Source organism: Anopheles arabiensis, chromosome 3, assembly GCF_016920715.1.
Source record: "Anopheles arabiensis isolate DONGOLA chromosome 3, AaraD3, whole genome shotgun sequence".
NCBI lineage: Eukaryota > Metazoa > Arthropoda > Insecta > Diptera > Culicidae > Anopheles > Anopheles arabiensis.
Genome location: NC_053518.1, coordinates 64,559,302 through 64,586,044, shown reverse-complemented (window position 1 = coordinate 64,586,044; position 26,743 = coordinate 64,559,302). Strand labels below are relative to the sequence as shown.

The 26,743-nt window shown below is 43.3% G+C and overlaps 1 protein-coding gene across 8 annotated transcripts in view; it reads left to right on the top strand.

The window, feature by feature from the left end:
• Nucleotides 1-26,743, top strand: part of LOC120900703 — an 82,018-nt gene that overhangs the window by 3,676 nt on the left and 51,599 nt on the right. For 5 of the 8 annotated variants that reach the window (XM_040308068.1, XM_040308066.1, XM_040308065.1 and 2 more), the window contains exons 2-4: nt 3,913-4,450; nt 24,774-25,083; nt 25,631-25,688. In XM_040308068.1, the coding sequence (XP_040164002.1) occupies nt 4,410-4,450; nt 24,774-25,083; nt 25,631-25,688 (409 nt within the window). In that variant the 5' untranslated portion in view covers nt 3,913-4,409. Of the gene's footprint in view, nt 1-3,480; nt 3,504-3,534; nt 3,557-3,912; nt 4,451-24,773; nt 25,084-25,630; nt 25,689-26,743 lie in introns of those variants that run through there. The other 3 variants (XM_040308069.1, XM_040308067.1, XM_040308072.1) reach the window with 3 other exon arrangements.

The following is a 26,743-nucleotide window of genomic DNA, read 5'->3' as shown; positions in this document are numbered from 1 at the left end:
ATTTGTAATTATTGCACGACTGTTTTTAAATTATTCTATTGTGGCTACATGAATTTACTTAAATGGAAAACATAACCATAATTATAAAAAGAGATCAATATAAACACATTATAACAATTCACAAAACTTCGAACAGAACATAATTTAATGCAAACAAACCGAAGCAACCGATGCATGGGGAATGATTCACTGTGTGCGTTTTATCAGCCCTCAAACGCGCTCGGCATTATCTCGCGGGGTGCTTGGTGGTGTTCTTTTTTTCTTTTTATATGACCTAATATTTACAGCTTCCACCATGCATTGAAAAAAAGACCAAACTATTAACACATAAAAAATCACACATTTATTGCTTCTCTTTGTCTGATTCGCGGATCGTATTTGGTATTTTATGCTACTACGGTTAATTCTTCTTTTTTATTACATTTAAAACAACCCGCCGATCATGTCCATGTTTCCCTGTTCCTCTCCATAGTTTTGTGTCGTTGTGTTTGTTTTGCGTAAAGGCCCATGTTTGGCTGTGTGTGTAGCACGGTTGCTGCACAATCTAGCGCGCAGTTCTATTCTGCGGCTTTGAGCCCTTCCTTCCTCGTGGCGCACACCAGCAAGCAAGCACAAAAAGGGCTATAAAGCGACTGCTGGACCGAACTGGTGGACTTTGTTATGCACCGTCTGTTTGTCTGTATGTGTGTTTGTGTGAGTGTGGTGCATATGGTAGCCGTTTTGTTGTGCTGTTTGTGCATTTTTTCGCACGATCTTTAATCTTTCTAATTGAATCTCAATCGTTTGTGAGACTTGTCCTTGACGTGGAAAGCAAAATAGTAGCTTCTCGTGTTTTTTTTAAATATTTTTTGTAGTTGTTTGCGAACGATCGTTTGTGTAGCCTTTAAATAATGTTTCTGCTCACACTATGACTGCACAGCACGCACAGCAAGCACGACACACTGGAAAGACATGCCACACACATACACACACCGCTGTGTGCGTTCCTTCCGGCCCTAGCACGACAAAGATCGTGTATGCAAATTGGATACGAATTTAGCACCCCGGGACCCCAGGGGAAAAAAGCCTCGAGATACATATGCTGCAGCCATGCCGTGCCACCCAGAACACGATCCCTTGCCTCCGCAGCGGGTGGCGGTTGGGATGTGGAAAAGGAAACTGTGCCCTAAGCAATTGTCTTAAAATATGCATATGTGGGCTAAATGGTTGAACATATTTTGTGCGAGAAAGATTACGGTTTTACAGTTAAAACGAGCGGGAACAAACAGATAGAAAGAATAGGCCGATAGAAAATGTCTGCTTTACAGCAGAGTACAGACACTTCATTACACCAGCCTTGAGCTGTTATGTTATGTGTGAGGGTTTGGATGTAACCAATTGCGAAGATTTAATATGTCTCATAAGCTTTAAAGAAATCGAAAAAAGGGTCCGGAAGGATGTACATAAATGTATTTTTATTTCACTGTCATTTGGAGTTGTTGAAATCATTAAAAAGTATTTTAGAAATGTTGATTTTGTTGAAGAAAAACAAATATCTAAAATCTTTGTTATACCTAACCTATTGCACCAAATGGCTCTATTTGCATTGTTCAATGATGGAAAGCCTCTCATGTATTCTGTAAAAGTTTTTCATTTGGAATTGGTACCGCTACTCACACACACACCAGGATTCGATCTCACTGCTTAGACCGTACTATACTTGACACTTACCGCGGTACCACGAGGAAATCATCACATTGGATGTGTTAATTGTACCTTTATATCTTCTGTCCCGACGGTGGCGACTCTTTAAATTCAGTATTTTGATAATCTTCTAAACGATTTTTAGCACTGAAGCATTTCAAACGACTTCTTCATTAAGATAATTACTTAAATTCTTTTAAGTCCATTTTTATGGATACACCTCTTTCCCTTTGTCCCTTTATAATAAGCAAATAAATCTCCATGAAACAATTTCTCGCCCTAATACCTCACTAAACATGCATATAGAGCTACAAAAAGACCCACTTAAAGCGAACACCTTTAGCAGCAGCAGCGCTGAGTGCGTTATTATGGGCAGATTATTAATATTAAACCGACGCAAATGCGATAATCTCTACTTCACCTGCAAATGCAAATGCAAACGCTTTCATTCACACATAATTTTCACCACCACTGGTGACCGACGCCTCTGGTTGGTTGTTGCGTATATTAACTTTTTTTTCCTGTTTTGTTTTTGGAAAAGTTGCTTCCAAAGCAAAAATAATTAATAACACCTTCACCGACCACCGTAAGAGGGTTTTTTGGTGGTTAAAATTATACAAAAAAAGCATTCATCAGACGTCATCACAGTGATCGCGCGCTGTGGTGAAATGAAGTGGGTGGGGGTGAGCTTGAGTGGTATGAGTGGGACGGAAGAGCAGCACGGGTGGCAATTAATAGCCCCTTCCCCCCACCGCTCGAGCCGTCTCTCCTTTTCGATTGATAGTGTATTAGAAACCTTGAAGCGCGGGGTGGGGTGGGCACGCGGGAGTTAAAAAACATTAAATTAGATTAGATGGCCCCTCGGTTCGGATCAACCGGTCATCATCAGCAGCAGCGGAGAGGTCATCGTCGTCGACCATTTGTGAAAATAATTGCTTCTTCTAATCTCTGTTCCTGCTTGTCTGCGTCTTTCCCCGCAATCTCTCTCTCTCTCTCTCTCTCTCTCTCTTTCCCTTGTCCGCTTGGGTCCGAATCCACTATCATACCGCCGCCCAAGACACAACGACGACGATGACGATGATAATGCTGATGACGCCAAAGGTGAAAGTCTAGTAGTAGGCTTGAGATAAAGCGCAACAACAGCGTAAAAAAACTGCACACACCGAAAAAAAACTACATCTCCTCGGTGAAAAGAAATAATACCACGCACACACACACACAAACACACACCCCACCACCGCCCAGGGTCATCTGTGGGTCTTCACCTCCTTTTTGCAGGCCCAGAGCATCAGCCGGGCAATTGTGTGCATATGAGTTTGAACTCCCATCACCCGGTGGGAGGGAGGAGGGAGTGGTTTGGTGCCAATCGGGTGCAAATTCAAAGCCGTAGATGGTAAGAGAAGAAGGGACGGGGGGTTGGTTTTGTGCGCCGCATATTTGCAACAACATCAAGAGAGGCAGGCAGACAGACAGAGAGATGGAGAGAGAGAGGCTTTGAGGGAAACGAAGCTGGAAAAGTGCGTGCGTGCGTGCTGCGAGGCAAACGTTTTTCTCTGCCTCTCCCCCCACCACACCCGAACGCAATGGAAAGTGATACAACCTCACCCCCTCCTTTTCTTCACCCACTTTTTCACCACCTCATCAGAGCCAACGTTTTCCATTAAAACAAAATTGTTGTGTTATGTTGTACGTTTTCGCTTAAAACTGTATGTGTCCGTATGTGTGTGTGTGTGCTGATAGTGAAAAGGCGTATTTGTTTTTCACCCTCCCTTTTCTTCTTTCTCCCAGGGGAAAAATCCATGCCCCACCGCCCCCTCTCGGTGAGTGTGAAAAATTAAATGTGATTAAGATGGAAATCTGTCGAATGGTGCTGGTGAGAAATCGAAAGTAGCTGTGGCCCCTGGAGGTGAAATTAGACAGCCCCCCGACGACCACCGATCGTGGCTGAGTGTTCTTCGTGTGTATTTGTGTGCAGATCGAAGTAGGCGCTCGAGAGGGTGTGTGTGCTGTCGCCTCTTCTTCCTATGATGGAGACGAACTTCCCTCGAATGTGTATTTGTGCACCGGTCTGTGTGACAGTGACTGTCAAAAGTGGCAGCAGGAAGAGCGATCGGAAGTGACAAAAAGAGAAGCACGAACACATGGAAGATCAATGTGTTTTTAATGTTAATTTCTTACCCAAGTACGCGTAATCCTAATATTTCTCTTGTGTCCTCCCAATTGTTGCAGGTATCCAGGTGTTTGTGTGAGTGTTTGTGTGTCTATGAGCAAATCGTACAGTACAGTAAAGTGCGTGAATGAGTGACTACCGCCCGCATATGAAGCAGGGGGTGGTTTTGTTTCCCCTCCCGTTCCAACCAGTGTTGCCAGCGAATGCCACACAGTGACGGACGGGGAGGAACAGTGCGTGAATGTGTGGAAGTGGCGGGGAGTGTGTGTCGCGCGCGAAACGACGCATGAGTACGCTTGGGTAGGGTAGCCGCCCCAGCCAGCTCTTTCACCCCGCCCTTTCGGTGGGAGTGTTTTTGTCAGGAAGGGAAGGAACACGAACTTCTTCCCCAAAGGAGCTGACAAAACCAAAGCAATACAACACCGGAAATAAGAGATTAAACCGAGAGAAACAGAGGAAGCGAGTGAGATTAAGGGAGTCAACATACCCCGTAAGGGCCCATACAATCCGTGCGAAATCCGTGTGGATTGGTGCGTCTTCCGCGAGCGCAGGCTTCATGGAGAACAATCTGTCATCCAACGCTGGACCGCCTGAAAGGTACATGTTGTGTTTGTTTGTATTGCTATTGATGTCCTATCCCGTCCCTCTGCTAACATTCTTTTGGACTTTGGCCATTGGCCCTCTTCAGCTTTAAGGCACTTTAGCACAAAAGCAATTTTCTCACTTAGATGTATTTCTACTTTATTGTTGCTAATAGTGTAGTAGTTATTTAGGATGATAAGATCAGCATTTCAATTCCATCAATTTCTCCATTTAAGACAACGAGCAAAGTCACTGGGAGCTTGTATATCTACTAGTACATGGTATCTACTAGTGTCATTGTAATAACGTGTCGAAGAAGAGATCTTCATTTGGGCATTTTGGAATCTTCGTCAAATATGTTTAGATGTCCCGAAATGGCCAGAGTCAACTAAGGATGGTGGAGATCTTAATGTCCTGAACATCTACTGTATCAGAATTACGCCATTGTTCTTTCATATACATGGAACCGAATTCGCACATTGATAAGAACCAATTCTAGACCTTGGATTAAGATCCAGACAATGATCTTGAGGTCTCAGGTACTCTTTAAATGCGCAAGTACCTAGAATTGCTTTAACACGCACAAGAATTGCTTTGACACCCTCTTAAATATGATCCAGGGATTAATATTTAGGTTCCAGATTGTCTTTGAATGTGTATGAAAACTTTGAAAAATTCCATTCGTTTCTAGCAAAATTTCACCGGTTCATCAACTACCAAGTTCTGCATACGTCGGCAAACTTGTCTCGATGTTCTAAGAGCTTTAAATCTCTGCGAGTTCCAGAGTAAAGGAGCTATACATGTCCTGAACATCTATTGTATTAAGATTGAAATCAATATCCTTTCTGTTCAAATTCCTTTTTGAAGACTTTTGCACATAGATGAATCTCGAAGACCCAAAAACTCGTTGATTTTCATAAGTTCTCAGAACTTAATGTCTGAGCTGTGCTCTATTCAATATATTGTAAGATGTTCCGATCTTCAATTGAAACCCATCTACAACTTCTCTACTCTTCTAATAAATTCAAAGTTGTATTGTCCCTATACTCTGTAGTAGTTGCAAACACAAAAAAACCTCAAACGGCGTCACGAAATGGTAAACTTGTGAAATTGATGTTGATCAATCGACAAATAGGCATTGTGCAGGCGCTCGCTCACTCGACGCAGTACACGATAAGATATAACCTTATGTAAAACCTTTACGCATTGCTTGTTATAGTTTTTTTTTCACCACGCACCTCCCTCCAAATCCACAAACAACCATTGTCCGTTACAATCGCCACCGATAAGGCCACCATCAACACAGCCCCGCAGAGTGGCCTGCTCGGACCGTTTCGTAACGATTCCCCTATCGGGAGCGATTAAAATCTGAACTTTCTGATGGCGATAGTAATGATGACGATGGTGCGTTCGCTCACTCACCGTTGGTGTGCGTAGTTATCACACCTTGTTTCTGTTTAATTTTACATTCTTACGCCTCTTACGCAACTAAAATGTGAGTAACATGGGGGCTCAAAACGAGTCATCCGAGGGTAAAGTGTGTTGCAAAGCATCAGAGTGGATTAACCTCTTACCCGGTATGGCAAATTCTTCAAAATCTCGAAAGCTCTTGCAAGGGGAGTTTAAAGCCTCTCTAAAAAAACAACAATTCAAAAATGTGTATTGATTCGAGCTGTGTGTGTTTCTTTTGCGGAAAGAGCCAATCCACCATCACGCTATGAGTCACACTAATCGCTGTGTCAAGATCGGTTGACCGCAAAAAAGCACCAGCGTTTTATGTCAATAAAAAAATGACCACCAAATCGGATCGCGCGCACTATCGCTCAGCTTCCATCACGCACTTTTTTTTTTCTTTTTTTTCTTCTTCACAACAAAAAGGTGAACAATTCAAGAATGATGATATAATGTAAAGATTTCATGTGTGTAGTAGTAGTGGCCTCACCGTTTCACTCTGTCTCTGAGATCATCCGCTCAGTTTGAGGCGATTTGTGCCATGTTTGCTGGAAAGTTCGAAAAGCAAATAAAAATTCCCCTAGGATTATGACTTCACGTTGTTTGGTGTGCCTGTACATTACAGGAAAGGGTTTTAATGTGCCTGCTGCTGTATTCTTAACCTATTTTTTCCTACCTAATGGATTGAAGCTTTCATGTGGAAAGCACACTTCAGTTGCTCTGCAATTAGAGGCTGAGTGAAAATGAAATGTTTTCAAACGATAGGTTATTGGATAAACTCCATTTTCAGGAAATAAAAATCTGATTTTACATATTGCACAATTATTTTTCCTGGTTGTTTGTGTAAATTTATTGGAAAATTACTACAACATTTCATTTGAAGCGTTTATTTAGTTCGAAAACGATATCTATTCTTTCGAGAGAATACAATAACTCCCACGTTTGGTGCATAATATTTAATACTTGTGCATATTTTAAAAGAATTGTTCGCCAAAAAGTGTAAAATGCAATTGGACTTACATGTAGTCTTTATTTCCATTTTAAAACAAGGGGAAAACGTGCCTAAAAACTGTTTCATAATGACAAGAAAATGCCTGAAAATTCTGGGTACAATGCACTCACCAAAATGTGCACGAGGGTGCCATTCTATGCCGATGAAAAATCCACAATTCTTCATTGTGTGCTCTGGAATTGCCCGCACCGGAAAGGAGGAAGTTGGTGCAAGTGCAAATATTTATTCGGTAGTATGTGTTCAATGGCACCCAACCCCCGGTGTACGATCTGCTGTTATTGTTTTGTGCAAACAAGCCAATTTTTTCGCTGTGAATTAAACATTCGATCACTGCCGCCGGTGCCTGTTGTTTGCCTGAGTCATCAGATTCTTGTCTTGTCTTTTGGCACAGGAAAAGCATCAGCAACCGATTCGCGTTACAGCGACACATCCTTTCCGCGAGGCTCTGATTCGTTCTGATCTTACACTGCGCTGTTGATCGCGATGTGGGCTCCCCCAAGAACGTACGTGTGCGTGGCGACATTTCGCTGAGCTGAGAAGAAGACGCAAGTTGTGTGTACGCCTGACGACGAACGGTCCATTTCGCGGACTGGTGATTCCGCGCAAAACGTGAGCAAACGTTAAACAAATGCATCACCGAACACGATCCCTCGGACGATAGAGGCTGGGAGAGAGAGAAAAAGAGAGCAAGGGAGTGATAGAGCAGAGTGGCAATATGAGCGCGCTGTGCTTGCGCTTCTGCTTGCCTTGTGCATGGTGTGTTAATCGATTGTGTGTCTGAAGTGTTGGAAAAGGGTACGTAGGGTGGAAAAGGCAAGCTTACAGTGGCTGCTGGAAGTTACATGGAAGATTAATTAGCAATATGGTAATAAAAAACGAAGGGGGCAAGTAGTTTGTCGCACCTTGTTCGGGCTCCAAACAGCTGACGTCTTTAAGCGAAGCTTGCAGCTTTTCCAAAAGCACCAAAAGAGGCTGTAACTTTGATGGAATAAACAGTAATTGAAGACATTTGTTGAACATTATATGACACAACGTTTATCTCATTGTTTGGAACCATTTGGAACTATATAATTGCATTAATAATTGGAGCCCCAAGCTGTAAGTGTCTGGGGAAGGGCTATAAGCTTCTCCTTATCATTCCGATCTAGAACGTTGGAACGCGTGGTCAGTTTCAACACTCCTCCAATGCCAATCACACGTGTGTGGGGTGCCCCTTACTGTGCTCACCATTCGTCGGCAGTGTGTCGGCAAATGAGTTATGTTATTGTTTTTAAAGTTCCTCTCCAGCCGTACACCACCGTCACCAGTGTAGTGTGCCCGTCGCCCAGCGGCTTGAGCGGCAAGGCACAAAGAAACTGCCAGCCCCTCTTTGTCCACACTCACTCTCTTACCCTAACCCGACCTGTAAGCAACCGACCCAGCAAAAAAGGAATGCAAAATAAGGTCACAATCGACACTTCGATGTGTGCTGATGTGTGTTGATGTGCGGAGGTCTAAGTTTCTCTTCCTCATTCTATTGTGGTGTCATATTGTACTCCGCTATACTGTCGCCCGTATGCATTGGAGACACTGGGGGTGGGTGCATTTAATGAAGGAATTGATTGAAGCTTGCGGCCAGATGATGAATCATGCCAGGCAGCACTGATTGAAATACAGCCAGCAATAACACCAAGGTCCCCTGGAAGCATATATTTCTTGTTTTGTACAAGCTCACGCCATCGCTCAAGCACGCCAAAGGACACCATAATGTGGTGCTAATACTTTGCACTAGCAGTGACGAAGGTGTCAGCAATGCATGAAGGTGTACGAACAGTATGAGTACGCTTTGATATCAATTTGCATTGGAATTGAAACGATTGTTTCACATTAATTTCCCTTTTGTTACTGTAAAAGCAAGTAACTACTGACCCGTTCGTCTTTCCTTCTCTCTCTACATAGAGAATTGGATCAAAAGTTTCGATTCTCCAATCTCCAATATCTGCCGTCGGATTCTAGACGCAAAGAGTAACCTTGCCTGGCAACCTACGGGTGCGTGTGCGTCCATCGTAACGTATGGCACCGCCGTGAGCCTAATTTTGGCCCTAACGCCTAGCACAGGTGCCCATCGAACCGTCCGAATATATATATTGAGCCATTGGACACCCACTCTCTAACCCCCCTCTCGTGCAAACCAAACCAAAAACAAACAAAAAAATGCAGGCACCAGTAATAGCCGAAAAACGGGCCATTCTCCTGGAGTGACAAATGGTGGGCTAGATAGTGCGGGTGCCCCATTTCCAACTTTGCCATGGTTCAGTGGTTGAAGAGGGTGGAAAAGCAGGTGGCCCTCGCCAACCACGTGGAAAAGGGAAGTTCGTTAGGTGTGTGTGAGGGTATCGATGTAGGACGATGGACGTTTGCTTCTGGGAAAACATCGCACAACGGCAGCAGCAGCAGCAGCAGCACATGCCATTATCTCTCAACCACACCCAGTTCGCCGACCGAGGTCTGTGCACGGTTCCCTATCGCAAAAAGGGAAAGCAATATAAAGAGACGATAGAGGGGGTGGGCGAGAACGCCCTGAGGTGTATAGTGGAGGGATATTTTATGCTCGCTTCCTTCCGCTTCAAATGAGGTTCATTATGGGTCAAATATCTCGCATCAATTACTCTGTGCGTGTGTGTGTTATATTAAAAGGTGGCGAGGGAGTCGATCGATTTCATTTTTTTCCGGAGTGTAAAAAAGGGACCTAACAGAATGCAGTAGACCTTAAGCTAATGACTAAATGCTGCAATGTTCCAGTTTTGTTGTGTGCAATGTTGGGATATTCAACCTCAATCTTGAGGACATTTCTGAAATCTTGGCACCATAGTAACAAAAGTTAGAACATCAGGCATACTAAGAGTTTCCATAGAATATTTGTGTTTCATACACAACCTACAGTATGAATATGCCTTGGTGCGCTAAATAATAAATAATTACTATTTTTAAATCAATTTTAGATGTTAATAATCTCACTACCATTATTCTCTTAAAGCAGATGTTTATAAAGAGATTATGTCTTCCACGAATTTCTATATGAGTCATAATGCCTTGTACTTGGATTCAGACCTCGAGGAGATATAAAATTCCAAGCAGGCACAAAACATGCGAAACAAAAAAAGCATAATAAAATGTAACTCTGGGAAGAGCAAATAAATAAGCAAATAACAAAGGGAAGATGTTTAAAACCCCACTTCACCCAATACTAAACAACGGAATATCCAGCAGCATGGTTCTTAGTATCAGATAAAAGGAAAAAAACGTTAAGCACTGCTCATCATCTAAACGGGGGCAATTGGATACGCCGTTGCCGGCGACACCAAGCCAAGTGACATAATCATCTTCCAAGATGGAGCCGCGGGTTACACACATTGTCAACGGTGACACGATCGCGTTGGGATGTGGAGCGTTTAATTCTCCCCAACAGATTTCAACACACCATCGCCGACGACGACGTCGTCGTGCCCATCTATCTGAAAATCGTCTCTCGTTAGTCATTCAGACACAATTCTTCTATTAATCTGTATGACATCTAGGCAAGCAAGGGTAGATGGGAAATAGGAGGGGGAGGGAAACACCACCGAGCGTTTGCATATTACACAGTCCGTTACACGCCTGTGTATCTCTGTCCGTTACGCTTCGTGTGCAGTTGTAATGTTACCATGGTCAGTTATAAGTGCAATATTTCACATCAAGTGTGTATGGGGCCGGGGGTATCGGCATTTCAGTAATGAATGTTTGCAGCAGTTTGAGAAGCTTATCTACATCCGGTAATAAACCCAGATATACCCGAGTGTGTAGCAGATTCAAGACGGATTTCTCTTCGTTTCATATTGGTGCTCCTTACGATAAGAGGTTTTTACACGTATAGTTGATTGCTTGATTTTCTCCATTAATTTTCTATCGCTGGGAAAACTGCCTCCAAAATCAATTTGTGAAATTATCATATCATCGTTCTAGTTTAGAACCCAGGTCAGGTCTAGTAGCGTTAACTTTAAACACACACGCTGTCGACTACACCACAAAGCTTACCTGCTTCCGGTAGCTCAAAAGCTATATTTAAGCTGTGGAAAGCTAGCTCTCAACTCGTAAATAAAACATTATCTAATGCTTATTGCTTTCAATTATTTTTTCTTTGCTAGATGAAATGGAAATCCAAATTTCACACTGCAGAGAGATAAGGTGTGATTTTCCTTTTTCTTTTCTCACCGTGTTATTTAATTTGAAAACAAAATTAATGAATGCGGTGCAAACTGGGAGAAAACTTTTAATCCTATATTGAGTCTCATTTGGTAAATAAAAAAGAACCTCTCATTGCTTAGATAAGATGCTCTTGGTGATAGCGTCCAACACCTTTAGTTGGTGTGCCAGCTGCATTTTCTACTCAAGACGAATTACTTGCGTAGTGATAATGCTCTCCACCGTTCACCAGCACCGGAGTGCTGGAAATTTAGAAACAGAAGAGAAAAAAAACACACTAGTGGAATGTTGTGTCCACTATAAACAATGCGTGGTCTCGTTGGATGGGAAAAGGGGGTTTGATAAAGAGAAGCGTGTAGAAGCAGAGGACAGCACTTGACCCGCCGAAAACGTGGAAGCAAGCCAGCTGTGTCTGTCTGAGTGTGTGTGTATTTTTCATGTCCATGCTCTTGGCCAACCAATCGGCGGATTAAGGCAGAGGTTGTTCAACGGTGGCCGATGGCGTCATCCGTCACCAGCACTGCCGGAATCATCGTGCATTTGCAATGCCACGTCTATGTGTGTATGTGTGAGAAAGAAAGAGAGTCAACGAGAGGGAGAGAGAGCGAGAGCATGACAATGATTGAAGATTGACGCATACATTCGCGTGCGCGATCGCGTTACAAGATCGCGAAACGCTCGCTGCAGCGATGGGAGGTTTTGTTTAATGTAAAGAGAAAGAGAAAGAGAAAGAGAGAGAGAGAGAGAGAGAGAGAGAAATGGTGCGTGTGTTTGCTTTTTTTCTTGTCTAAATACATTCCATTTCTCTCATCCTCCGTGTGCTGCTTTGATCTCTCTTGGCTTCAGCCGTACCAGGGAGGTACACTGTAGGACTCCTGTTGATGTCATGTGTCATGCATTGTGGCTCCCATTTTAGGCCCTCGATTCTGCATGGGCCTTCACTATGGGACACAGAGAGAAAGAGACACAATCATGCGCGCGTGTTAGTGAGGCTTCAAAATCTCTGAGAAAAGGGATTTTTTTGTTGTTTTTAAATAGCAACATCGCATCGAGAAGGTTTGATGCTCCAAAGAGTTATCGTCCAGAGCTTGCTGCGCGCATAGCCTTTCAAATGACGTTGTTGTGCAAAAGAAGACTTGTCTCTCGAGTTTCACACACCACCACAATAATCCCTCCCCAGATTGGAAGATGAAACAAAAGAAATCAGACTCGATCTCGGCGCGAGAACGTCGCGAGATTTGCCGGTGAGAGCGAGTAAAGAAAAGGGGGAAATTACAATCAAGCCTCGAAGTATGTTGTCCCCGTTTTTGGATTTTTTTTTTGCACACACCTTCTCCACATGTATGCGTGTCCCGCCGGTGGAGATGATGCCCCACCAGAAACCCACGACGCACTGTGGCGAACTCTCTCCGATGTGTTTTTTTTGTTGTTGTCCGATCGGTTGTTGGTGTGTGATCGAAGTCGTTTATGCTGCACCATTACAGCTCTGCTATCATCTGCCCGCCCGGCCTGGTATTTATATTGGCCCCATCTTCCAATTCTTCTCGAGGAAGGGGAAGAAACCTTTGGCTCGCGCACGCAAAAAAAGGCAAACCTAAACATACACTGTGCGCGCGAACACGGCGACATTCCAATAGAGCCGTGCAGCGGTGTGTGTCTCTTTGTGTGTGGGATGGGAAAAGCAGCCCCTCCGGTGGTGCTCTCTAGTATGTGTGGTTGTGTTGTGCTGTTGCTGCGTGGCGATGCGTGGTGTAGTAGTACAGTGTTTTCAAATTCCAGCGTGGAAAAGAAAAACGGCAATGGAGGGATGAAATGTGCTGACTTGACTTGCGGGACGAATCGTCGATGAGTGTAAGGAAGGGAGGCGCGGGATGTGTGCATTGAGCACGAGAGAGGGCAACCAAGCAAACGGCGAACAGTGCGAATTTTGATAAGCAAGCCGGGCAATGCGGAAACGTGCTGCAATCGTGTATGTGCAAGTCCCGGAAGCTTATCAGTTCATCGGAAGCAGAAAAAAGGTCATTTTTTGTGATTTTTGAATGAAGCAAGCTACGGAGTTATCTACTTTGATTTTTGTTAGATCATTTCGTGCTGCATTGGATCTCTGCAACGCAATGTCTGATGATGCCTTAGTTCCTGCCATGAGGACCTTACAGACATTTATAAAGTAACCAAAATTATTAAGTTGATCCCAAAAATGTTTATCGATGGTTTGCGATTTCCATTCAAAATCAGGAACCAAGAAGCATGTGCGAATCTTGAGATGGGGATTTGCGAGAAAGCTATAAGTTTGGGTATAATTTTTGTTCTGCTATATTGCTAACATATTTATTGTCAAATAACCTGCTAATTTCAGAATTCCGAACAATGCTAGAGGACCTATAAAAAGTGAAATGCCTAGAATGCCTAACTTGATTGTATGTAATCCTAATACATCTAACGTTCCTCCAGAATAAACAAACAAAAAAAGATAGCCTACTAAGATAGCCGAGCACCAGGACTTAGAAGAAATCTGTGAAATTCCTAGAATGATTAACTTGATTGTGTGTAATCCTAAGATATCCGACTAAGCTATCCGAACACGAGGACTTTGAAGAAAACAGTGAAATGACTAGAATTCGTAGCTGGATAGGATATATCTCTGTGATGTTTACTGATGTATTGCGAGTTCAGTGCAGAAGTTGGAACTAACAATATTGTAAATGGAAAGATGTAACCGAATTCTGTTTTATGGTGTAGGACAGGGGCCTCCAAACTTTTCAGTTTCTCGGGCCACATTGCTTCACAAATAACATTGTTGAGGGCCATTTTGACGTTACCTTTAGCATGAGTGTTGTTGTGATGTTGTGTTTGTTCAAATCATGATTTGAATAGAAAATACTTACTGAATATATCAAATGTCTACAGCTTTCTTGTATGAAATCTTAATTTTCGTCTTTCAGAAGTAATTTTTTTTTTTTGATTAATTAGTAAACTAAATAAACTATTTATTTTAACCTCTACCAACTCGTCGCGTGCCGCATTACCGGCTATTGAGGGCCTTAGTTTGGAGACCCCTGGTGTAGGATGTAGAAAATATTAATCATTGGAACTTGTCGAACTCGATTTAAAGACTTTTGTAGTGTTTGATAGTCGATTTGTGATAATTATCATGATATTGGATTTTAACTTGAAGACTTGTGATTTCTCTAGTTGTATCGATCAATTTTTCCTCAATAAAAATAAAATTAGCAGTGCTAACGAAGCACAATAACAGGGAGTGACACATACCCATACACATCTACTCCGGTATGTTTCAAACAACGGCAACGAACGCTAAACTCTCATTTTTATGTTTCTTGCTAGTTCGAAACAATGTTTTCGCTTTTCGCATTGCTCTGTTGCATCGCACACACATACACTGAGCCATTAATCGCACCTTAGTGTTTTCATTTTCAAGTCGGTTGTGCAAAATGTGCACAAAAACCCTCTCGCCAAGCGTTGTTGCTTATCCGTTTGGAAGTTTTGCGGAGGGTGCTGGTGGACGGTGAAGCATTCGAGTGCACTTGGAGGAGGGAGGGGCAGTTCGTCACCCAACAGCGACATCGATCGTTGATACAAATATGCAGGTGGTAACATCCCACCGACTCTTGCCACGCGTGTTGTCGTAGGTGGCATTCGTGCTCGTGTTGGTAAATGGTGCTCTTCCCGGAATGTGTGGCCTTAGTCATCAACCGGCAGACCGGGGACAGAAGGAACCTTAGAAAACCCAAAAGAAAATCTAAAACCAACCCTAAAGCATATGACACCTTCCCTGCGAGCGTGTATGTGTGTGCTAGCAGTGTGTTAGACGATGATACCTAGTGTGCCTGCTGTCCCCGTTTTTTTTACTTCTCGTTGTTGTGCTCCGTTGTCACCTTTGCCGTTTGTTTTGAGAGAGTTGTTAAGCTTTATGTTGGCCGCGAAATGACACGAATTCCGTACGCGGCGGAGACGCCGGCGCCGGCCATGGTGTAGAAAAGTTGCCCTCTTAGTGGTCGTATAAACAGCGTGTAGTGCTGGATTTCATTTGTTTCACGATAAAGGTGGACAAGGAGAGAGAGGAGGTGTGTTTGTGACACATGGCGTTTAATCATTTCGTAAAGCAAACGAAAAGCTGCTGCTGCGCACTCATTTACACAGCCACCGGTGTTGTCAGCCAGACAGCCAGAGGTCGGTTGTGTGTTTGGTAGTTGGGATCATGTTTTCTCTTTTTTTTGTTGATTTTTCTATCTACAAGAAGATAATTATTTCATAATTTCATCTTGCGAGCTGTATGAAAAATGACAGTATGAAGCAAGAAAGAATCCTTTACGGCATTGGCCAAGGGAGACAGAGCATGTTTTCAGTTTCAATTGCTACCATTTCCAGCTTTTGATTGAAAGAGCGAAGAATTCCATTTTTTGTTTGTTCACGAGCTCAGCTTTTAATCAGCGCTCTTATCACAGTCTTCTGTTTTATGTGACTTTTTTGTCGACAGCTGATTAGACTATTCCGACCTCTGATGTCCGAAATTCATCATGTCCTGCCTTACTTGGCTTCTTTGTATAAAGATCCTACACGTGTTTCTAGATCGTTCATCGGACGTCTCTGATCGTCTTTACGGCATGTAAAATATTTAGTAGCGACATTGGCCTATTGACACACTTCCAGAAATGCTGTAGCTTTAGTTAAAACGTCGTTTTGCGCTTGCACGTTGAAACTCACTTTTAACAGCTCATTTTAAATGCTAAATTGAAAACTGTTCTTGGAAATCTTAAATGCCCCTTGTTAGGTTTTCATTCCACAGCGTGCACACGAGCAATAAAGTCTTGACCGTCCGTCGGGTGGAAAACAGTCCACAACCAGTCCTCGGTGTCGATGCCGTTGGTTCCGGTCAATGCAAAAGTCGCAATAAATATTTTAGATCGTACACCCACTACCCACAAAACACATAGACACACACACCACACAGCGTGTATGGAAAACGGCTTGCCTTGCCCGTCTGATGCCACACGAGAGCCGGTGGTTTATTGGGGTGTGAAATATTTTTAGACCGTGGCAGAAACCGTGTAAGAACGTAAAATCAATTCCAAATCAAAGCCAACGGCCATAACACAAAAAAAAAAATGCCATTCACATATGACGGACACGGTGAACGGTCGTGTTACTTTACTTGCACGGAAATGCAATAGATGAGACACGATCGTGGGGGAGGGATGGTGTGGTGCAGTCAAGTACGAGAGAACCGTGCACCACGACCGCATAGAAGTGAATCGCGGCCCGGGTTTGGACCATCCAGAGGAAGCAAATTAGAAAGTATAAAGTCTCTCTCTTTCTCTCTCTTGGTATATCTAAAATGGTATGTCATGTTTTACATGAAACGAGAGTCACCACGTGAAGGTGGAGAGAGCGGCTACATATTTGTCAACAATCGAAACTAAAACCGGTCGCATTTTGGGGAGGGTGAACAAGTACGCATGCTACCGGTGAGTGAGCGAGAGAAGCGACCAATCACAATGACGATGATGATGATGATGATGAGACACCAGGATAACCGCCAAACGGTTACCGGCTTCGTAAGGGGAAATTTTGGCCACAAATCGTGTATGTCAACATTTTAAAAAGAAGGAGGAAGATATAAAATGCATCCTCGTCGTGGTGCGCATGCTTGCTGTTTCTAGCCGGCTTGTATCGGTGCTGTGTATCGAGAATTTTGAATACACACAGTTTTATATATCTGTGTGTGTGTGTGTGTGTGTTTCCACTCTCACCAGATTCATCTGTCATTTTATGTCAACAAATGACGATGAAGATGCGTGTCTCATTATTTCTCTTCTGTTTAGATTTTATGGCAAAGTTTATTTACTGGTTTAAGTTGAGTCCTTATTTACGGGTAAAACTCCGGCAAATTTCAGTTGCCATAAAATGAGTTGCTATAAAATATCAATTTTGCCATAATTGTTGTTCTATAAGTAGTTTTTTCATCCCAAATTGTCCCAAATGACCGCAAATGAAAGTGAATTGTATTATGAAGGAAGAGCTAGACAAAATATAAATGATTTTGTGTTCAATTAGCACTACTACAACTACTATCCCTTCTTCCCACCATAGACAAGCAAAACCGAAAAGAGCAAAAGGACACCGAGCGGAGGGTGATAATCAGCTCTGTTTTTCATTCGGCTCTCCACATTCTACTAACAGCTCACTAAAAAGGAAAGCGGGAAAGGGTGACCATAAATTCCACTCATAAAAACCTGCCGTAACGGAGCCTCTAGCCAACCAGCAACCGCCGCCAGGGCTGGTGCGTGTGATAGGCGTCCCAGTGTCGTCGTCCTCTCGTTATCCTTGTAGAAACGTTCGTGTCTTTCGTCCGCTGTCATAGAAATGGCTCCCACCGGAGATATCGGAACGGGCGAAAAAAAAGTGTGACGAAAACGGAACAACATAGAAAGGGATGAAGGAGAGATAGAGAGAGCCAGGGGGTAAGGACGACGAATACGAGCATCAGCAAGGGAATGGCAAGGAAAGTTCCCTTGGCAGCCCTTTCCAGTGCTGTAAATTATTCGCTGTGATTCGTTAGCATTGTGTGTGTGTGTGTGTGGTGCTGTGTTTTGAGTAGTTTTTTTTATGGAGTGTAAGATTTTTTTTTACTTACCTAGAAGGTTTGTTATGAAAAAGATGCTCTCTGGCGGGTAATAAATGTTGAGCGGAACTAAATTGGGTTACCTCGCTGTTGGGCTAGATTTTTATGTTCCCTGCGAAACGTGTGTTTGTCCCCGTGACCACTGACACGTGTGCATTCAAACAGTGCTTTTTGGAGACGCGCTTTAAAGAGGATAGACGATAAATCTTGTCTTTTAATTTGAATTTAGCATTGTTTAAATGATGAACATTTTTTATGTAAGAGTGCGATTGTTGCACTAAAACAACAAATAAAGCTTGGTTTCAGTATATTTTGCTACATTATGCACTGAACTAGCTAAACGGGAACAAGAAAAAATCGACAACTCCATGCCCCCCAATCCGCTCGCACTTCCAAAGCGCAATTTAATACGTTTTTCGTGCAACTTTATCGTTATTTGTTTGTGCAGTCGTTGCGGGCAAACTTTATGTTTATGTCTTTTTCACTATACTAGCCGCCTGTATCGCTCCTCCTCCATGTGTTTCACTGTCGTGTTTTATATGGTCGGGCATGTGTGTATGTGTGTGTGTGATGTCACACTCAGTTTGGATCGCGCGTCAGCCGCTAAATGGCGCGTATCAGACGGCGGGCGAACCCAACACCGTACGTACCACACCACCGGCGTGTTGTTGTGGGCCTCGGATCGTAAAACACGGGCGAGCAAAACAGCTGTGGCTAACGGCGAGGGGCTTGGTAATAGGGGAGATAGAGGAGAAGAGGGAAAAACCACACCACACGCGTGTCCTAAAGTCCAACCGCGATGTCCACGGTCCAAAAAACGCGGCCGTGTAACCCCTGTTGGGGTGTTGTTACGTAAAGGCAGCAGAGCCTCTCCCGCTTACCCCACTGTAACTATAGCGTTAGTGTTCAAACATCAGCGATTGCACTTAATTAAATCATAATTATATCTGACCTAAGAGAACAATTCAACTAAAGCGACCGACGGGGCTTAAGAGCGGCACCGTCCGTCTCCTAAGGTGGTGGTGGTGGGAGCAGAGCTTGTTAGTTAGGAGGGTGTGGAGTAAAAGGTGGCAGTAAATTTGGGGGGGGGGAGGGGGGGGGTTTGAAGAAATATTGACCATAACGGACAGCTCGTTACGGGAGCAATAAGAGGTAGTCTGACATGGCCGAGCATAACGAAACGGACGGACGACTAGATGAGGCCTTACTGTCCTGCCGCTCGCTCGTGTGTTTATTATCGTTTTGGGCAAATTTGAATTGGTGGAGGCTCCCATAAAAGGCTGGCTGAACGAGAAGAGATATATAGCAGTCTTTTAAAAGAAGGGGTTTAGGGCTTTAAATAACTGCTGAATATACCTTTACTTATTTTAAGTCTATAGTAACTGCGAAATGTATAATTAAGCCATAAAGTATGTTTTAAAAATTGATAAAAAAATGATAAAAATAAAATGATAATAAAAAATAAGAAAACAATATCAAAATACAGAAAAGTAAATTGAAGAGGATGACTAACATATACACATTTTAAATAATAACTATGGAAGTAAAATCAGAGAGGAAAGAAAAGAAAACGAATTAAAAAGAAGAAAAAATAGAAAATCAAAGATGATGATGATGAAAATAATAGAACAAGAATAGCAATTATACAATTAGATTTCCATACTGAAAATTGTTTCATATTCTTAAAGTTTTGTTTATTTTATTCTAATGCTGATGATCGTAACTCATTTTTGTTTCCAAAGTGCATATCCGGTACTTGGAGTAATGTCTTCTTGCGTTACCAACTTTTTGTGGTGCGGACAGTTGCTGTTGGTTATAGAAATGTGTTTGTAATCAATCGCACTCACACATGCCAGAGTCAGAGCACAGCACAGCCCAGCTCAAACCAACCGCAGACGGCAGTAATTATCGCTGCCCGTGCTCGACAAGCATAAACAAACGGGATGATTTTTTTAACAGTCCGAGAACATCAGCAAACCAGCGTCTCAGTGTAAAAATGGCGGTATCTGGTACGCTCGAGTGAAATTGCAGCTACACACGACGATTCATGCTTTTCATTCGATTCATTCAGAAATACACCAAGAACTACAGTCACCGCTGCACTTGATGAATTGCAGTGAGTCAATTGGAAAAAGAAATGCATTCTATCGTTCTGACGGGAGACGCTGTACAGAGCTGGTGCGAGCTTGCCATGTGCTTGAAATTACTTACGCAAGCGTAGCTTATCTCTTTCACTCCCTCGTAAAAGAATGTATAACAAATTATTTCTTATTCCTGAGTAAGAAAAAAAGGCAGGATCAAAACCAGTAACACACATCTGAAAACATAAAAAACAAAGTATCTGTATGTAGACACGTGTAACGTCGCTGTATGAGTTGGCATTCCCAATACGCTCCCACGTGGGTTTGATTTGTGTGAATTAATCTCTTTCGTCAATCATCAAGTCAATTAAATCCGGTTGCTGCTGCTGTGTTTACTGGGTGTAATTGGTAAGGCGGCATCCCGTACCGACCAACCATCCCTTTGGGGAGTATTCAGAAGGGAAGACAGAGAGAACCAACAGAATACCCTTACATCCAATCAACCACCATCGTCCCGCCCCGAAAAGAAACTCGATCGAGCGGATTGGGGCGGACATATTCTTTGGGTTCATTTCTACTAGTTTTGGGGTGTAATAAACAGGATTGAAAAAGCGTAAACAGTGGTTGCAATAATTGTGAGACCATTTTAATATAATGTTGACTACAATCTGGAGTCAACTCCTATCCGACTCCGATCATTTAGGAACTGATCCCGATCCCGTTGACTTCGATTGACCCCGATTCTGGTCGAATCCGATCAACTCTGGACGACTCCAGACGCCTCCGGAGGACTCCGGACGACTCCGAACGATTCCAGACGACTCCGGGCGACTTCTGTCGATTCCGAACGGCTCCAGACGACTCCGGACGGCTCCGACTCTGGACGACTGCGGATGACTCCGGCCTACTCCGGGCAAAACTAGAGGTTCCCATTCCGCTGAAGTCGAAATCGGACTAACAATAATTAGAGTCGGATCGGAGTCGTGGGTGCGCTCCAGACAGCACATAACGAATATGTAGCCTTCGATCACAATTGAGATAGTTTTGTAATATCAACGGATACATTGATTGTCCCACGGTCAAAATGTTAACTTTTTTATCAATCTATATATAAAAAAACATCAGTTGAAATCAAGATGACTTCAAGAGCCTATGTAGACTCCGGTAACCTTTGAACTGTTTTGTAATGTCATCCGTTTCTTGTGTTACTCTATGAACAGAATTTTCACAACTTTGTCAGTTGAAATCACAATATACTTAAATATATCAGTTGATATCATCACTCTTTTCCCACAATACTGATGACTTCAAAGTTGCATTTAGACTCAGAGATTTAAATACGTAACAGTTCTGGTAATATCTTCTGATTCGTTACTATTTTTGTGACAATAACTTTAACTTCAATATTTTTCTATCTTTAAATAATTGTGATTAAAACCCTCTCTTTTTGCCAACATACTCTGACACTTATCACTGTCGAATTGATCACCCTTTCCAAACCAGAATTCAACTTTCGAACTGCCCATCCCGCCATTTAACTTCAAACGTTAAAACATGTCGGCAGCGTCCCGTCCCATCCACGTCCATTTGGTCATTCATTAGTATGGGGTGAGGGGGGGGGGGAAGTTGTTTTTTTTCTTCCTTCGCTGTATGGAAGAAGATCAATCGCATACTACCGTCGTCTATAAACTGGAAGGATGCCAACGCAACGTTCTTTCTCCCGAGGGTATAGATGGTGATGGGGATGTGTACCCAAACGGACGGAGGCCGTGTAAATTGTTACTGACAGATTTTATGGTCAGCAGCAGCAGCAGTCGTGGCAGGGTAATAAGAAATGGAATATGGCACGCGCGTTGACAAATGAAGAAAATTGCTGGGTGGTGAAAATACGAAAATTAGTAGCCGCCACATCCCCCCTCAAAATGCGTCCTGCGTTTTATCGTGGTGGAGTGGAGGGAGAGCTGCGCAGGCACAGGTCCATTACATTCCGCACAGTTGTTTTATTGCCATAAGTTGTGAAATTAGCAGCAAAACGTGATTTATGGCAAAGCCCCCCGAAACCCGAACGGATGGGGATAATGGCAAAACAACGCAACCTCCACTCTGATGACGGTGGTTATACGGGGTACGTGTGGCCGTTTTCGTGCGTTTTTTTGCACTCTCTTTCGACTCCACTGTCCACCAGTTTTATGATTGTATCAATCTCTTATTGATGTGCAATTCGCTGTGCGAGCTGTGCGTCTTTGCGCGGTGGTTTTGCTAAAGCTTAAGCACAATCGCGTTTCGTATTTTTGTTTATCGTGTTTGGCTACTGTTTTGGAATTTTGTCACACTCTTTTCCCTGCGGCGAGATAGAGTGGTCGTTTTGGGTGTGCGATGCAGTAGCCCAGTTGCTTTGCGGTGCTTCGTAAACGGGTTCGATAACGAACGCGAACGTGTTACGCCAGCAGCGGGCCGCGACTGTGCGAATGACAGTCAATTAATGCGATTGCAGTTATCGAAAATTAAAATCGCACAAAACTAATTTCGAGTGCTGCAGCCGTGCTCTTGTGTTTGTGGGTATGATTTTGCACCGAACCGTGTGTCCTTGTTTGTGTGTCCTCTGCCAACACGTCACAGGCAGAAGTAGTGGGAAGCCAATTCTCCACCGTCCCGGGGCGGAAGGTCAGAGCGGAAAAGTTTGCAGTTCTTCTATCGATTATACAAACATCCATTAAGGCAATCGGGGTGGCAAGAAGACCGCAGCAGTGCAAAGAAATGGCCGTCCATAAGACGCTGGGGACCGTCCATACGGACGGGTGGACGAGCGTATTTTTAGACCTTTAAATGTCCGATCGATTAGCCGATTGTATGACATCGTCGATATTTCGAGTTGTGTGTGTGTGTGTTTGCGGTCGAGAAACAAGGCAAAAATAGAACATTTTGCATAATGGAGGGTGGAAAACGGAACATAACTCCACTCCCCGGAGACTCTTTCAAAAAAATTACATGCCCTCCGTGTGTCTGGATCAATGAGCCTTGGTTGGATGCGAAGTAATACAGTGTTATCATCTAACTGGTATGATTTTACCCTCGATCGATCGATCCACAGAATTGCACGTGAACTTTCACCTTCCGACACACACAGAGCGCGTCTTGAAAGCGAAAAGCAACTCCCCAACAACAGGAGAATAATGCATCCTCCGTGTCTCTATGTTGTTTTGTTGTGCAGTTTACGATGCAAATCACTTCACCACCTTTGATTTTACAAGCAAAAACACAAAAGCAAAAAACACATTCCCATCCCACGGCCTTAGCTTGCGCGCGTCGTCAGATGTTCGTCTTGCTTTTTAATAGGTCGACTGCATTCTGTGTGTTTGGCTAGGTGTGTAATGTCGGATGGCGGTGGTGGGGAGGAGCGCAATGCATAAAACCGAGCGTCCAAAGGCGTGTTCGCAACGCACCTCGCGAAGGAATCATTATGACGAGGCCGTGGGAGGCGTAGATGTTGTTGATGGAAGAATAGTGAATTCAGTGTATGCCTGTGTGTGTATGTGTACTTTGTGCCAGTTATTAGTAAGCAAGTGCAAGTGCAAGTGCAAGGGCACACGGGCACTTTTGTACGCCTGAACCCACGGCCATTCTGCTCGGGGCCCGGGCCACATGTATGCGCTGTTCTAGAGGGCGATGGCGTTGTTGTTCGCATTATTAATTGTGCGTTTTAATGCAGCACTCGTCGATGCGCTTTTCCCCGTACCCGGGCGCGTGTGTGTGCCTCATGTTGTGCCCTTCATCGGATCGCGCACGTTTTTGCTTTTGTGTGGTGTGTTCGTGTTTCAGTTTAGAAGTTCTGTCGGGTTAGAAAGCTTGTGAGCAACTCGATTGTTACGCTTACTCATCGCTACAATTAATACAATACTTAGAAGAATGGAATCTACTCTAAAGAAACTTAGTACGTGATGTCTTCATGCTAGAGGACACTGTGTGTATCCTATTGTATGTCATAATTGTTGTAATAATAACGGCATTCCAATAAAAGAAACATTCGAAACATGACTTCAGAGTTACAAGATCTTTACAGATTTCAGAATGAAACATTAAATAATACTTTTGCCACACGTCCTCTGACGGACATGAATGGTCGAAAGGTAAACGAGATGGCTCTTACAGGACTGGACATGGTTCAATCCCTGTTCAGATCGTCCTTGTCAATATATACACTTCATGGTTTTTTTCTGGAGCCTGGATTTCAACAACAATGATTCAGTAGTGCCGAAGCAGAATAATAAATCGAAAATAAGATCTCTATCATGAAAAATATGATATGAAGTATGAAGATATGAAGTAATGATATGAAGTAAATAACCTCCTCCTGATAGACAATAATTAAAAACTCTCTGAATAGTTTGATCTTGTTTGAACTTGTTCCCAATATTGTACACTTTCATTTATGGTTGTTTTATAAAAAAAATACTAAATGTAATTAAACGTATTTGTATTGCTGAACGTTGTATTTCTAGCAACTTTACTAGACGCAGGAGTTTATTGCACGTTATTTAAGTTTAAGATACCGTTTTATTTTCATATTTTTTATAGTTCAAAATTACAAAAATACACAATTTTTCACACACACCCTCTGCAATTTCAACCTGTACTACACACGTCCTTTCACCGCTTATACTAACCACCTTTTCCACGCAAAATCCTCCCCAAAACTACTACCCCTTTCGCTGCAATCGCAACAAATGCGCCTTTGCATATTGGAATATTATTTTTTATTTCGTATTTCTTTCTTCCCCTTCCGTTCGTGTTCTTCACAACGCATGGCGTTGTGTGTGCTGCATTTTCAACTGATCGATGACGATGATGATGCATCTCCTTCACCATCCCTCTCCACATCCCTCCGACAAAAAAAAACCCCACCAACTTCCCCGGACACGACAACTACAGGTCTCCCGTACACAATCAAACCAGCCGCATCCCAACGAACCAAAATGGCAGTGCAGGATCCCCCCGACAACAGCAGCAGCAGCAGCAGCAGCAACAGACACAGCAACCGAGGCCCCAAACGCTGACGCCCACCCGCGAATCCCCGGCCAATGGGTCGATGGCGATGCAGACGCTCGTCATCACGGTGAACAAGGATGCGACCGGGTACGGCATGAAGGTGTCCGGCGACAAGCCCGTGTTCGTGGATAGCGTCAAGCCGGGCGGGGCGGCACGCCGGGCCGGTCTAATGCCGGACGATATGATCCTGAAGGTAACAAAGCGCGGAAAGTCATCCGGACGGTGAAAATGACGAATGATGTCGCTCAATCCCATGTGCCCCTGCTGAGTGTGATGAGAGCGGCTGTGTTGTCAGTTTTGTATGAATTTTGTGTAAAGCTTTAAAAACTGACAAGGGTTTTGCTATTTGTGGTCTATTCAAGAGCCAAAAAGCGTCATCGCTTTATGTCATGAGTAATTTAATTATATTTGAAAACTCATAAAGTAGATTAATTTATTATTTACCAGTGCAACAGCAAAAGAGTCCAAATATTCTGTTTGTCTTATTTGCGCCGCTCTCACTCTCTCTCTCGGCTCAGTTGGGCGCGCATTTTTGAAATATTTTGGAGCGTTTGAAAAAATGTACTTTCCTGTTTTCATTTCATAACTTTTATTTTTGTCGTTCGTGGATTTTCCTTTTTTACCCTTTTCTGGCACACCCACCATCTATGCGCCGCTGTCATCGCAATTTGATTTTCCTGTCACCTGCCGTCACACTCCCCGGACAAAACCCCGTTGGTGGACACCACCCCCATGGCTAGGTCAATGGAACATCCGTGCGAGCATTAACCCACACCCACGTGGTCGAACTGATCAAAGGTAATGAAAGTGTGCGGTGGGCCTTCGCCCCGTTCCACCCCTCGATGTGTGATGGAGAAAAGCGGCGAAAAATAATAAACAAACTAAGCACTCACACACTCACATACCCACATTATATGATGTATAGCTCTCTTTCTCTATCTAGCCAACTGTAACTGCGGTTCTGCTGCTACTGCACGAGGCGGGTGGTCGTCGGTGCATCATTGTTGCAAACGTGCAGAATGTTTGCACTTCCACTGCCGCCTGCTCTATTATCATCTATTTCTTCCCCTCTTCACGTCCGATCCTTTCCTTTCCTCATTTGTATACTCGACACGTACTCACACACGTACACTGCAGAAACACATTAATTATCGTTTTGCATTAGAAATGTAATGTAGAGGAGCGTCATTAGTTGGCTTCCCGAGAACATTCCACCGAAGGAATTCTTAGTAGTATTGGAGCAATTTTGAAAATAAGTTTTGCATTGAATGTAAATGTAATTAAATAGTTTCTTATAAATAGATTCATCTAGATGCTAGTTTTAAATGTGAAAAGTGCTTAACATTGTTCATTTTATTATCTTTTGATGTCGTGTTGTTGTCAATTTCATTTATTCATATTCATTTAATGATAAGTCGTTTAATTTAGTTTCCTTACTGCCCTATTTGTTAAAGTTATTGCACACAAAAATATATTTCATTCTGTTTTTTTTTTTGATTAATTTCACCCACCAACCCACCTCTGATACGATCGGATTAAATTTTACCTCCCATTTGATTTTTGTGTTTGAAAAAGTCGAACATTCTACGCAATTTCTTCACGTCCATTATGATGACGGGTAGTGGGGTGGGTTGGAAAACCACCCCCTCTGAAACCACTGTGAATGAAGGCAAATGTAAACAATCGACCATGGCAACTTCACGGTGTATTGCTTTGCCAGCTGCCGGGAGAGTACAAACTGCACATTTCACTCACCACCACTACCAGAGCAAGATAACCTTCCCAATAGGGGTGGGAAGATCTGGTTTTGCCTTTGCCGAGTCGTCCAGAGCGCAACACCGTATGGTCTGCTA